The 15,159-nt window shown below is 41.0% G+C and overlaps 1 protein-coding gene across 1 annotated transcript; it reads left to right on the top strand.

Moving 5' to 3' along the window:
* Positions 1-48: 48 nt before the first annotated feature.
* Positions 49-6,906, top strand: urod (uroporphyrinogen decarboxylase). Its single transcript, XM_014999603.2, has 10 exons — positions 49-226; positions 1,840-1,952; positions 2,119-2,198; positions 2,336-2,398; positions 3,334-3,531; positions 3,617-3,778; positions 5,089-5,223; positions 5,521-5,621; positions 5,948-6,014; positions 6,640-6,906. The coding sequence occupies exons 1-10, from the start codon at positions 204-206 to the stop codon at positions 6,802-6,804; spliced, it is 1,107 nt and encodes a 368-aa protein (XP_014855089.1). The 5' UTR covers positions 49-203; the 3' UTR covers positions 6,805-6,906.
* Positions 6,907-15,159: the final 8,253 nt, after the last annotated feature.

The following is a 15,159-nucleotide window of genomic DNA, read 5'->3' as shown; positions in this document are numbered from 1 at the left end:
GAGCAAAGAACATAAAACGAGGAGCTTTTGTTTTGAAACGTCAGTGCGCCCTGGTGACTGGTCACGTGATCTTCCAACATGGCCGTACCCTCTCGCAGTCAGCAGGGCCAGTTCAAATGACGAGCCGCAGATTCAAACTGACGACTTGAGACGCAGCCAGAGGAGCTTTTAGGTAAACCTGTCGCTTCTTCCGCGCCGCAGACATGAGCAACAACGACTTTATCCTGTAAGTAACCTACTTCTGCTGTCGGCCCCTTCAGTCGCCCTACTTCAGGATTAACCGCAGCGGGTTTTGTAGCAGCTAGCTGCTTAAACAGCAACTTTATGAAACCTTCATGTGTCATTCTTACGAAAGAATAAACGAGCCCCCTTCTTCATTCATCACGTTTCATCAGAAATGCACTAAAAACAACCCGGCATGGCCAGTCCGTATTTCCTCCTACGGGGCTCATTTACAGGAAATCTTCCTCTTTGAACAACTTTTAAATGCTTTTTCTTAGTTTATTTTTTATTTTATTTTTATTCATTGAAAGTGCACCCGAGAAAACAGTTAATTCTTTCAGTCTTCATTTGAAAAAATAAATAAAAAAACCATCTATAAACATGTTATCCTAATCTCAGTCTTATTTTTGTTTTTAAATAATATAAGTTGAGTATTACATTTCTCCGACTCTTACGCGGTTGGGATCCATCCTCATTCAACCGTTTTGTTCTGCTGCTGGCAGATGATAAGAAAAGAGAAGAGGGTTATCTGTCATTCTCACTTAGGGCAGGTCAGCTCAGGATTCTCAGTGTCATAAAGGTTGTTTTTTTTGTCTAAAAGTTAGGGTGTTCAACAATTTGGGAATGTAAGCTCCAAACAAAAGGAAAAGTGACTGAAACTGGTAAGGCTGTGTCATTACCCACATGGAAACAAGTCTGGAACAAACAAAGGCCATTCAGATGTGAAGAAGCCATTCCTTCAAAACAAATATAAAGAGCCAGATTACATTCTAATTGCATTCATGTCTTGGTCTCCTAATGACCCTCCTGACATTTGAAAGAAAAACAGAGGCGCTTTTAAACCTTAGAATTTCATCCCAGTTGTTTAACACGGTGGTGGCAGCATCATGTTACGTGGGTTTTGCAGCGTCCTGAGGAAGAAAGAGTATGTGGAAATGTTGGAGCAACTCATTAAACCAACTAAATCTAAATCGTTGTGATCCGAGCCATTCAGCTTTAAAGTGTAATTCTGTTCTATCCAATGGCAATAAAATATATGCAAACCTCTGGATTTTAATTCCGTCTCCCATTATTCTGGGATTTGGCGAATATAAATAATTTTGGTAATCCTTTTCTAAAACAGGAAAAAAAAGCTTAGTTACAGTCAATGCCTTGTGATAAATGGTCCACACCCCACTATGAGTCAGAGGGAATAATAACACTAACCAAAAATGTATATTAAAAAGAAGAACCCTTCATATCTCTTACTTGTTTATCTTATAAGAGACATAAATTATCTTCTACTGCAGATAAAGGTACATAGACTTGTGTGGATTATTTTTGATTTCCTGTTTTCATAAAGCTTTGACCTTTCAATTAATTTTTTTTTTTCAAACTAAGGAAAAACACCAGTACAAGAATGAAGTTAAAAATGTTTTCTAGCTTCACATATGTAATGTAATGACGGAGGGATTATACTACATATTATCCTGCTGTTATTAAAACGGCAGGATTCATTTATAAACTATAATCCAACTTTTTTTTTTTTTTTTAAGTCTTCAGCTGATTAAGCTGAAAATCTGCTGATCTACCCGTTGGCTCTTTGTGCATCTCTAACTAGATATTTCTTCCTTCCAGCCCCAAAGACTTTCCTGAGCTGAAGAACGATACATTCCTGCGAGCGGCGCGAGGAGAAGAACCCGAACACGTCCCGGTCTGGTGCATGAGACAGGCCGGGAGGTACTTACCAGGTACTGATGACCTTTACCCTTCTTACAAAGAAGCTGAAAGCTCTTGACTATTTGTGAAAACTGTTCAACATCGTACATCCTGCAATCTTTTATTTTTTTATCCTTTTATACTGAATAACTTTGTCTGTCGGTAATCCCTTTCCTACCGTTGAATGTTTGTCTGCAGAGTTCCGCGAGATCAGAGCAGGGAAGGACTTCTTTGACACATGTAGGTCTCCTGAGAACTGCTGTGAGCTCACCCTGCAGGTAAAACTCCAAACAGGCTTTTCAGGGGGAGGAGGGGGGAACAAAAGCCCTGATTTGGTGGAGAGCTTTCTTTAGCTTTCTTGGATTAATAAAGCTGAGTCCAATTCACCTTGAAATATTTGCTTTTCTCATTCTAGCCTTTGAGGCGTTTTCCCTTCGACGCTTCCATCATCTTCTCCGACATCCTGGTCATCCCACAGGTGGGTCACCTAGCAACAGCCACGGTCCTTAAACGTGTCCATGTGGAAATGGAGGATACGTTCTGACACTAGTCTGGTTCAAGTAAAATATATTTGATGAACTGAAAGAAAGTTGGTGTATGTTTACAGTGTGTTTTGTAAAAGGTGAGGTAATTTTATTTATGTATTTATTTTCAGCAAACGGCACAATTCAAAGTGCCTTTTGTATTTTATTTAGTTTTACACCCCGACATAAAATTCAGTGCAGAATTGACCTAATTGGTTCATTTTTCTGTAACGCCCTATGTGAAGGTGTGAAATTGCACAGACGTAAATCTATTTAGGTCCGCCATGATGACAACTAATGTTTCCGGTTGATAAACTGTTTCAGAAATTATTGCAATAAACAATAATATTGTAGTTTTAAGACCATTTTTAAGTGATACATTAATAATGGCATAACAATGCAAGTTCATCCTCTCAAAGGCTAAAACACTTCAATTTTCTAAACAACACTCCACACTGGAACTGGGAGATGGTTTAAGTATCCAAAATAATCGCAACAAACAAAAATTATAAGTAAAACCTAAACCATAGATGGAATGGATTATGAAGTCTCTGAACGAAGTCGCCCTTTAAGAAATATTACTCATCAGAAAGGAATTTGATCCATTGCTTAATGCGGCATGAGGATTCAAGGCGTGTTCATATTTTGGCGAGGTACGATGTGCGTTTGGTTATTTTTGGATGGGAATATTAATATCCTCCATATTTTAACTTTTCAGTCTAGCAATGGTTTTAACATGAATCATTAGTGCATTAATGAAAAAAAATCTAGTCTTGCAGGGTATTACCGTGAGAATATTTACACACCAGACGATGCACCTAACTTGTATTTTCATTTTTTTTTTTTTTCATAAACATGGAGCCGTTTCTGTCTTTGTCCTTCCATTCAGGCCATGGGAATGGAAGTCCAGATGCTGACCGGCAAAGGCCCGACGTTCACCGACCCACTGAAGGAACCCGAGGACCTGCAGCGCCTCCAGGCCAAGGTGGACGTCAACAAAGAGCTGGACTACGTCTTCAAAGCCATCACTCTGACCAGACACAAGATCGAAGGGAAAGTGCCGCTCATCGGCTTCACAGGCGCGCCGGTGAGGGAGAATCCCCGACCCGCCCGGCGGTCGGTCCACGTCTAGAAAATCCCAGAAGCGTTTTAACCGTTTTGTCGCGCCACAGTGGACCCTGATGTCGTACATGATCGAAGGCGGCGGCTCCAACACCCACTCCAAAGCCAAGCGCTGGCTGTACCGCCACCCAGACTCCAGCCACATGCTGCTGAGGATGCTGGCCGACGTGATCGTGGAGTACCTGGTGGGACAGGTAGCGGCCGGAGCTCAGGTCAGAACCCCTCCGTTCTCAGAACGCGTTTAGAAATGTGTTGCCACTTGAAACGCACTCAGCAGGGACACGATTCATGCTGCGCAGGGCAGTGGAAGATGCCACTTGCGAAGATGAATGTTGATTTACTGATTTGCCCCAGCTGCCCGCCTAGAATCTAAAGGGAGACGGGTTTTCCTTAGCATCAGCAGGAAATGCATCTGATTCAGCGTTTTCCTTTTGATTTCCTAAAAAAAAAAAAAAACAGCCTTGAAACAAAATTGCCGTGAGTCATTTGGTGGTTGGGCCATTCTAGTAATACAATTATACTTTTTTTTCTTTAGAAGTGTAAGTGTCTAGAGAAATAGTTATGCGTTGTGTGAAACTTCTACTTTCTTTTTGCGTTTTTCTTTTTTTTTTATGTTTCCCCCTCACAACGAGCCCCATTTTGCTGAATGATAATTGTATTATCGTTTATCGCTATAAACGATAATATTGTTGTTTTGAGACCTTGTAAGTAATATGGTGGTAATGGTGTAATAACGCAAGAACACATTCACAAAGATCAGTAAAATTAAAATTCTGGTTAAGATTTAACCACTGGGACAGGAAGGCATTTTAAATATCCAAAATAAATAAAAAACAACAAACAACAAAACAAAACATAAGGTCTCTGTAAGAAAATACTGTCCTCCAAAAACAGGCTAGTTGAGACCAATGAACCAGACCGAAGGGATCGTCTTAATTTATCATTCAATTAATTGATTTATTGCAACAGCTCTACCCACAACACACTTCACTGTGCTGTGTGTAACTGTGCATGTGACAAAATCTAATGTTAATCTATTTCAACACGCATTTCAAAAATGTCCCTCTAAAAATAAAAATCATCCAAGTTGTTCTGTGCATTTAGATTCAATCCTCCTGACTCAACACGTCTATAGAGATCTAGCTAAACTAGATTTAAGCTTCCAGTTTTATTAAAGTACAACTTTGCTGTTTTTTTCCCCCCTCGATGTAATGACCCACTCAGTGACTCACATTGCATCGCCCTTACTCAACCACTTGCAGCAAGTGTCCTCTCTCTGCCTACACGCTCAGGTCTAATGCACATGGGGAAATTCGCTGGAAGAGAACGCCGTTGCTCAGAAATCATGAGCAGCTCTGACTCGCTACCGAGTGGCAGGAGATTTACTAACTGGCTAATTTTAACCAGCCGAGGTTGTCGGTATTTGCAGGAAAAAAAAAAAAAAGATGCGGGGGAAGTCGTGGAAAAGCATTTGTTTTGTCAGAGGTTAGCTGAACCGTTTCATTGGGTTGTCGCTCTGCAGGCCCTGCAGGTGTTCGAGTCCCACGCCGGCATCCTGGGCCCCGTGGAGTTCAGGGAGTTCTCCCTGCCGTACCTGCGAGACATCGCTCGCCGCGTCAAGGACAGACTTAAGGAGAAGGGACAGGATGTTCCGATGGTGAGAGATGCCTCGTCCAAAGATGCTTTCACATCAGTCCAGGCCATCTGATTTAAGTGCAGACAAGTCACCAGGGGCAGAAACCCCTCTAAAGCTGTGATCCCATTCATTCTTTCTCCAACCTGTGATTTGAACAAATTCAGAAGGCTTGTGTTCCCTCACTGGCATGGTGTAGCTAAAATAACACCTAATCCCTAATGGGATCAATAAAAATGATGCCAAGTGCTGTGGCGCGTGATTACCTGTAGGTGGCAGCATTTGATCACAGCTGTGCTGTCTGCTGTTTGGCTGTTCCAGATTGTGTTTGCGAAGGATGCTCACTATGCCTTAGAGGAGCTTTCTGAGTCTCACTACGAAGTGGTGAGCTTGGACTGGACCATTGACCCCCGATCAGCAAGGTAACACACACACACACATCCAGTTCATATAAACTTCTGCCACTTCTTACTACCCCGTGAGTCTATGTCGATCCTCCTCTCTTGTTTTTATACCTGGGAGACAGCTAAAAGCCTAAGTGTCTAGTTAAAGCAACGTTGGTGGGTCTGGTTAACCATTTGATGTGGACCCACCCCTGATTCTCTCTCTCTCCCCCTCCTCCCAGTTTGTCACTGGGTGCAGGATTTAAGTCAACAAACATCTGCGTTTCCTGCTCCACTCATCAAATACTTAACCTGTTGGTTAAAGGATTAACAAGTGTGTGTTCTGTGTGTGTGTATGTGTTCAGGGAGCGCACTGGAGGGAAGGTCAGCCTGCAGGGAAACATGGACCCCTGTGCTCTGTATGCACCAAAGGTAACATGCACTTCCTGTTTGTTCAGACTTCCATATTGACAGATGAACAGCTCTGGTTAATTAGATTTTTTTTATTAATTAGAAAAGGAAAAATGGTGAATATCTTTTCCATTTATAGTTTGGATCATTAACAAAGCCAAATTTAGTTTAATTTCACCCGAGGGCTAAAACGATTAATTGTGATGAATTAATTTTTGAAATAATCATCGACTAATCGATTAATCATTAACTGGAGTATACAGAATAGCACATTTGCTGAAAAAACAAACATTTAGAGCAGTAAATAAGCCAAAACTACAACCCCCCAACATTTTAATTAAAAGTTTTTAATAAAGTTTAAAATTCACTAAAGGAATTATATATTATTGCATTTCAGGCAATAAAATGTTTTTCTTATTTAAAGTAAGAATTAAATTGTGTTTACTTCCATCTCTAATATTGTATAAAAAAGGTTTGTCCCTGTTATTTTAGCAGATTAATTGATTAATCGTCAGAATAATCAATTAATAAAATGATCGTTAGTTGTGGCCCCGTTCCAGCCCACATTTTGTATTCTTACACTGTAAGTGTAAGTAATTCCTTCTCAGAAGTAATCCCCTAAACTTAAGTCGTTGCTCTGGTTCAGGAACAGATTTCGGACATCGTGAGGAAGATGCTGGAGGGTTTCGGAACCAGGGGCTACATCGCCAACCTCGGCCACGGCCTGTACCCCGACATGGACCCGGAGAACGTCGGCGCCTTCGTCGACGCCGTGCACCAGCACTCTAAGCTTCTGATCAAGCAAAAATGAAGACGGGAACAGAGAATGTGTACTGCTGATGATGTAGAAAAGAATGCATTATTTAATTGAAAATCATGTATGTGTTTTTGAATACAGATTATCAACCGAAAACGACTGTTTGTTTTACATCGGGATAGAAAAAGAAAAAAAAACACCACATTCCCATTTTGTGCAGCTTTTTAGGATAAACATGTTGCTTCTCTAAGACAAGCTGTTTTTCTCTTCAGCTGTGATGTTTATCTGAATCAGGAGTGGATTATATGTGTGTTGGATTGAAAAGCAATCGCGTGATTTTTGGCAAGTAGACGTGCATGTAGAGCTCATCTTAAGTGCTGCAGCATCATATTAGCGATCGCATTCGATCCGTTTGGTAGGTCTAAAGCAGCTCGGATGATGAGTATTAAGATTTTAGTATTTATCCCAGCAATGTTAGTCTGGCGCTTACAAATATATTCATAAAAAAATATCCAAATACAATTAGAATCTATAACGTAGCTTGTCGTCGGGCAACTTGGTTCCGTCTGAAAAGCTGATAACGGAAAAAACAAACGGGGATTTAAAAATTGGTGATTTGCTTAAAAGGGTTTTTGCTCTAAAGGAACATTTTACATTTTTTCGGGGGAGGGGGAAACGCAGAACAGCAGATGTTGACTGCTGACCAACACTCTGAGCAAATTCCCCCTTTGAATACTAACAAGAGTACATTAAAATGAAAGTTTGTGATTAGTTTTATGAGATGTTTATTGCACTACAAGATGGTGCTGAAGGATATAAGGATGGTTCATCTTTATAATCAACTCATTTCCCTGAAAAATGGCACTAATGTGAAAATCCCACATATACCAATAAGCAAGTTTATTAGTTTTGAATTGTCTTCAATTCACACCGATTCAAAATAAAACATCAAGACTCAAATATAGTATTGTGAAATAGTATTTAACCCCTTATTGATTTGTTTTTATGCATCTGCTTCAGAACATTAAACCAATTTATGTATTAGATGCAGTGTTTATATCAATATGTCTATTATTATGGCGTTCGTATGCAGACCCTTTAGAAAGTGTTGGAGGAAAAAAGTCAGCAAAGAAGTGGTAGAGCTCATTTCCACGGGTTGGTTTCTCAACATGCAGCCAACTTTTATTTGATCATTTCATTCCATAACACCCAACCACATCCATGTTGAACCATCTGAACCAAACCGTTCACGTCCGATGAAAGGAAGTTGACGGAAGTGTTAAAAACATCCCAGGGATCCAGGAAGCCTTTAAGCCCATCACAGCCTGGATGATGATGGTGGTGTGAGTTTTAAAACATGCAGGATACCGGCCCCTAAGAGCCGCAAGCGGCTTTCTAACGTTAGGGTTTAGAACGGCTTAAAAGATGGGTTTGTGTTTGGAAACCAACCAACCAACTTAAATGAGTTCCATGCTTTCAAATGAATAGAGCGATCAGACATGAAGCCAAGAGACATTTCACCAAACAACAATTTGAACCTTAATTTATCATTTCGATCTTCTGTGTGTGAAAGAAAAGAGAAAATTGCCCACCGCCTTGGAGGCAAACGAAGCGTATTCCATAGTTGGGATGGAAAAGGAAAGAATAATAAAAAAAGAAAGAAAGAGAGCTTGATTGATTATGTGCGATTCAATACTGAGGCCTGGTTAAGAAAATGGGGCAGAGGCGCGACAGTCGCTGCGATCGAAACTGGGACAGGGAGAGAGACGGTGTCCTGCCGGAAGGTGTGGGAGCCTGTTTTTAAACGGCGAGTCCCCGAGTCCTCTGGGAAACGCTTCAAAATGAAGGGGCCGGAGAAATAAACAGCTCAAGTGGTGCATCACAGTTTTTAAAGAACGCTTTGGGGGAAAAAAACAAAAAACGGTTCAGAGCTGCAGAAGTAGTTAAAATGCACTTTAGTCGATTTATTAATGATGCGTGACATCCAGTTTCTGTGGAGTACAAATGCGAGACAGAGCTTCATTTTCTATTGGCCTCTTGCCACCAGGCTACACAAGGACCCAAAACAAACTGGCGGAGAACTACAGCAAAAAAGGGTTATTTTCCTGTCACTAAGTTTCCATGGCAACCCTTGAGCCAATCTCTACCAACCAGTTGTTTTGGGAGGCTTCCCAGGAAAAGCCATTTCTGTTCTACCATCACAAACATAACCAGGCCATGAAATTTGTTTCCCTTACAACTATTTTGTGCAGCTTGCAACAAAGAATGGTACAGATTTAGCTCGCCAGCAAAAGGCGGGTCAAACTATTTGTTTTATGGTGCTAGGACGTATACAAACGAAATGCAGGCAAATTCAAATGTTCTTAAAATAGAAAATATGATGGACTAAGCCAAGTGTTCATCTCTTAATAACCATGTTTCAATTTAATTTCACAGTAATTAGGGCCACAAGCATGCAGTGACTTTTACTCCAGAGTGGATTGAGACAGAACCAGTCATTAAACTGGGCTACATGGCAAGAAGAAAGGGAGACACTGGTCTGAAAATGTTTACAGATTGGAAAAATGTAGCATAGGTATATTTTTTTATGAGGAAAACTATGTTGAATGATTTGCAAATCCTGTTTCTGCAAAGATTTGACAAGTTTGCTTGGCAACTAAAATGTCTGGTTAGTTTATTGTTGAGCAGATTGTAATAAGTAAAAAAAAAAAGAAAATATTTAAATATATTTATCTTTAAGATATGAAAGTGTGCCTAGTGATCCTGTGGCCCTCTACGGATAATCTTTTTTGACCTGGATTAGATTTGGATTAATTCTACTTGACAGTTTTGAAAAATCGCGTTTGTTAATTTTTAGTAGATTTTTGCTTTATTCCTCATCTGTCCGACCTAAAGAACATTTAAAAACCTATTTTAGTTATTTTTCAGTAGATATACAGTCTTTAAGTCAAATTCATTGTAATAAGGTTGAAAAAACAACCTTGAACCACATCTTTTGTCACAACCAAACAGTAACCTCTGCATTTATTCAAAGTGTTAGACATAAAGTTTGTCACACTGAAAATGGGTCACCCCTCTAGATCTTCAAATATAGCTTTAAATCCCAATTTATCACTAGGCCTGTCACGATAACAATAAATTGTCCCAGAATGAATTGCAATACATGATCATATTGTATAATAATGGCACAATAATGCAAGTACACATTATAAACTTTACATTCCAATGAACATTTAAACACTGGAATGGAAGACATCTTAAAAATACCTTTCGATACTTTTTAAAGCCAGGATTTAAGAAGTTGGGTCCATAAATTCCACCTCTTAAGGCTTAGACACAACCCAGGAAAACATTTAACCATAATCGCAAAATCTGCAGATTCTAAGTGAGGAACATAATAACTGTTAATGTTGGAGATCAAGGTTTACATAAAGAACAGATCAAACAGGTGGAGACATTAAACTTCCAGTCAAAATGGAAACAAAGACGATAGAAAACAATCAAAAGTAATCACTAAGAATCAACGGTGTTTACTGCTGAGGATGGGACTGCTGGTCCCTCCCTTCACCCCCGTCTGGTGACGTGATGTTCCCCAGATTTGTCCAAAAAACCCAAAAAACAACAAAATCAGCAGCAGCACAAAAACAAACGGATTTAAAGGAATCTGCTTATCTGCCGTTCTTAGCTGCGTCCCGGAGCCAAACTGAATTTTGGATTAACTGATCTCTTCTCTGAGCCTCTGCTATGATTACAGTAATGAAGTGCACCGTTTCTGTCCAATAACATGTAGCTTTGTGTTTACTCCCCATTTTGCAGTCGTCCAATCAGGCAGGGATAAGAAAAAAATAAAACCTAGTAAACAGGTATTAGGCCTGAAATATAGCCAGTTCGCTTTCAGCATATTATTTGAGTTTTTCACCAAATTGTAACCATTTAAAGTCATTTTATGTAAGAACTTTTTTTTTTCTACATTAATTAAAGTGGTTGTAATTACCCGACATACATGCGAGCGTATGAACATCAGTGTTCATGGAAGAATTTTAATCCTAAGTTTGGCCAACACTCCTGTCAAATTCCTGGAATTTGTCTGGAAAGTTGCTCATACTTGTTTTTTTCCCTTACATTTTATGATAAAACCAATGAATCCATCTCTGGTTCCACACAACCAGTTCTTTTTAAAGAATGATCCTAACCTGATACATTGTGGTGTTTTGAATGCGTTTTCGCTCTGTCATTAAAAATCTCTTTGTAATTAAATACTTTTTATTAACTATAAATAATTATATTTCCAATATGTTGGCACACCTGTTAAGATGGAGGGAAACCGGCCCACTGCATGACCGATCCTCTACCATACTTCCACAGGACCTGCTGAGGAGACTCCAACTGAGTCTCCTCTGGCTAAAGCACATGGTTCCAATTCAAGTTCCAGTCGATCGGCGGTGGCCTTAACTTGCCTAATCAAAGGTAGCTCAGTTTAACTATTAACCAAATCTCAAAGCGTCTGTGTGACAGCCAGGGCCTCAGGCGCAGAGTCCACTGATCCTTTTCGAACCTGAAGCATCAACACTTCTGGTAAAACTACACACACTTCAAAAAAGATGAATTCGGTGTGTGTTAAGGGCACCAAAGAGCAGCCCTGATGCGCGCTCTCACCAGTAATCGTTAGATGTAGAGTATACGGTCGGGTACTCATGCAGGGCAGAGTCTTTCTGGCTTATTTATAGCCCTGTTGACGGTTGACTGTTGGGGAAATTATGATGCATTCAAATGGAGCCCAGTTCTAGTGTACCATTGTGGTTTCCAACCCAATGGTTAAGTTAAGGGGTCCTTATTTATAAGTAACCAGAGTCGTCAAGCAGCAAAACTTGGCGGCCCCAACGCTGTACCTGCAGACTGTTGTAGGGGAATCGCTGCTGCTTTATCACACGGTGCACAGCTGACAACAGCTGCGTTTCCATTGACCATACAGTTGCGCAAATCTGGAATTACAAAAATAAATTTGGTTAATGGAAACGTGGCAAATCTGAGGAAATAAACTTGTGTCTTTTACTAGGATGAGGTGGTTTTTCGGCTGTATTGAAATCAGTGCATTTCACAAAACTGCAACGGAAACGCTTCTTGCATCACACGAATCATGCGATCGACAACCAGGTGTCGCTACTGGCGGAAAAGATGAAGGAGATGACAGGAAGTGGTAGGAGTTTCGTACCTTATCGGGTGATTTTAGCTGCGGTTCTATTTGATGGAAACAATGCAATTGCAAAATTGTACTTTTTCGACGTTAGCGGAAAATTGCTAACGTTTTGCGCACATCCGTAACAGGAACGCAGCTACAGTGAGCACCTTCTTCGAAATCTGACATGTTTAAAGACGCAGAGTGTGGATCAAAATAGACTTCACGTGGAGCCGTGTCCATGCAGAGGCACTTTTTGATCCTTTGTTTGCGTCGTTGCCAAGCACACTTTAGCGTAAAATGGAAATGTAGAAATCCAGCCCTCCACATATTAAAAAGACTGCACCGCAGCAAGTGTTATTAATATTTACAAAACTACACAAAGCTCAAAGCAGCCGAAGAGGAGAATACAAAAAAACAGCGGTTTTTTTATTCATCCTTGTCCTTTGTGTGTTGTAGTACAATAAACAAGTACACACTCGCTCAAACACACCTACACAAACTGAACACACACAAAGCTTTTGTTGTGGGCCCATAAATAGCGAAGACAAATGAACAAAAATCACCGCTGATTGGCGACAGGTAAGACTGAAGAGGCTACGGCTGTGTGTCAGTGGGCCATCTGGGAATAAAGTGACAGTCTGCATGCATGTGTGTGTGTGTATGCGAGACAGGAAGAGAGACAGTGAGAAGGTTGTAACAATGAATCTGTGCTCTTTAGAAATGGAGATCAATTTCCACATGGTTGCCTTTAAAGGCTTTGGCAGGAGAATAATATATGTGTGTGTGTTTTCAGTGTGTGTTTCTGCTCGTGTTTGTGGCTCTGAATGTGTACATGTGCACAAATCATCTCATTGTGCGCATTAGCGTCATTGTGTGTGTGGGCTTTTATGTGCTTAGTTTGTGCACAGAGAATGAACAGGTGGATGTGTGCCTCCGTATATGTGTGTGTGTGTGTGTGTGTGTGGGTGTCTTTGAAGGAGGTCCAGGCTCCATCTCTCAGCAAATCAGCAGGCCTGAAAATCCAATCTGCCTAGAGAGACAGCAAGCTGTACATCATCTGTCATGGATGGACACTATCAGCGCTTTATCAGTGACCACCCCCTCCAAACACACACACATGCACACACACACACACACACGCAGCATATCTTTCAATGACCACATGCATGAACGAACGTACACAGCCCACAGTGACAGAGACTGATAGGCATTATTAACTGTGGTGGTTGTGTGGAGGAGAGCAGTGGGGTGGGCAGACGCTGGGAGTGAAACTCTGGCTTCAGTACAAGCCGAGATGCTTAGCGCCGATTCACATCCTGACAGCCATGACTGGCCTTCTTGCCGACGACGCCTTCCTGTTCCCGGCAAGTCTGCCATGTTGCCGCAAACAGCTTGTCACCTGCAAGCCTGCAAATGGTTAGCAGCTCGAACGATAGTACCTAGCTGGGATTGCACTCGAGCGTTGGTGAAGTTGTGATGTCAGCGTTGCCATCGGTACAGGCACAAGAATTTACCAATTTACCGCTTTTCTATTCCTCTCCACTGTCTTCACTACTTGGAGAGTGTGCCCATGCAAGGCAGAAGATCAGTCATATGGAAAAACACAGATCAGACGCAACAGTGTGACCACTGGCAGGTGAAGCACTAGCATCATGGCGGATGTTGGTGGAATGTACTGGGAAGCAGGTGAGCGGTCGGTCCGTCCTCAGAGTTGATGTAGAGGCAGTAAAAAGGGACGAGGATACCGACCTGAACGGATCCAGACCGGGCTTCGAAGACGCCTTGAACTCCTGAGTCAAGAGTCAAGGTTCATTGAGGCTTTTGTGGATTGAACGGAATGGTCATGCGGTTTGATGGAGAGGAGAGGAGCTGCTGTCGCTAAAATTACTAAGGAAGATCATGTTGTTCCCAATAGAAAGATGTTAGAACACACGATGTGTCAAAGTTTGTGGCATATGGGAAAGCAGAGCTTCAGTCGGGATATCAAAGCCTCAATCAGTGAAGTTACACACAGTGGTAATGTCCAGGAATTTTACTGAGGCCAGAGTAGCTACACTTCATAATGAAGTTACTCAAGTAAAACATACAGAGTAGTAAAAATACTACCAAAAGTACATTCTTTTCAAAAGGTTATTCAAGTAAATGTAACTGGGTATAACTCAACTCTGACAAGGTAAAGAGAAATGGCTAAATAATTTAGCAGCATCAGTAATAGGCAGCTGCCTGCCACACCATGTAGATGTTATGAGTGTTTTGATCACAGCTAGACTCAATCAATTAAAAAAGGAATGTTGTGTATAATTTACTAGCGTGTGCAAACTATCAGCATGAAAGTCAAGCTAATAGTCGAGCAAATAGTCATTATTTGAAATATATTGAAGAACTGGTTGCGGTTTGTTAATGTTGGTGGCATTTTTTGCGGGTCGCATGACGTGTCTGGAGGAAGGGATTGCCACGGTGTTGAGCGCGAGTCCAAAAGTACACAAGAGCATGAGGGATGCTTCAGCAAAGGACAAAGAGAGGCTGCTGAAAACTCCCCAGTCTCTTGCTTTACATAGTTTGCAGGTGAGAGAGAGAGAGAGAGAGAGAGAGAGAGAGCTTAGTGGTTTTGTCAGCACAAGCTGAAGAAGGAGAGAGGTGGAGGCAGATTGGGGGAGAAAAAGATTGAGCACATAGCAATCAGTCCTCCATCTATCTGTCTGGATAATTAATATAAATCTGCTCATTTATCATCAGCCAATCAATCTAGATTTACAATCCAACACACAAGCACTCTTTGCACTTTTTGATAGCCTGATTGTCTGGTTAGATGGCTCTGCAGAAATCTGTAATGAATGAGAATGAAGCGGTGAAGGAGGGCATAGAGGAAAAATATTCTGATTAGAGACAAATGAGCGAGAGATTGATGGAGCTATATAAGGCGGCACAAGCTTCATTTATCACTAATTCTGGGATGGTTGGCAAAAATGCAAAGAGGAAACCGCCTGGGCCTACAAGCGAAATACATTTATATCAGAATTACTAATACTGGACTGATGGACAAAAACAGCCTGGACTCATCGGCTTTTAATAGGTGTGTAACTCATGATAAACTAAGTACAGCAAAAAACAAAAGAAGAAAATAGCTGTGCGACATGCTTGTTGTCACTACTAGTCAGTGGCACCACCCTGTGTAAACTATAGGTTTAGGTAGAGCAGAAAGTCCAATTCTGAATGACTCAAAAACCAAA

Source organism: Poecilia mexicana, unplaced genomic scaffold (assembly GCF_051168715.1).
Source record: "Poecilia mexicana isolate PSO_F unplaced genomic scaffold, ASM5116871v1 scaffold_17, whole genome shotgun sequence".
NCBI classification, from domain to species: domain Eukaryota; kingdom Metazoa; phylum Chordata; class Actinopteri; order Cyprinodontiformes; family Poeciliidae; genus Poecilia; species Poecilia mexicana.
Note: the sequence above shows the minus strand (reverse complement) of the source record. Positions and strands in the feature narration are given on the sequence as shown.

Coding starts and splice junctions, on each gene's coding strand:
- urod (XM_014999603.2), top strand. CDS start 204: ATGAGCAACAACGACTTTATCCT. Junction 3,779..5,088: donor AGGTAGCGGCCGGAGCTCAG/GTCAGAACCCCT, acceptor GTCGCTCTGCAG/GCCCTGCAGGTGTTCGAGTC. Junction 5,622..5,947: donor ATTGACCCCCGATCAGCAAG/GTAACACACACA, acceptor GTATGTGTTCAG/GGAGCGCACTGGAGGGAAGG.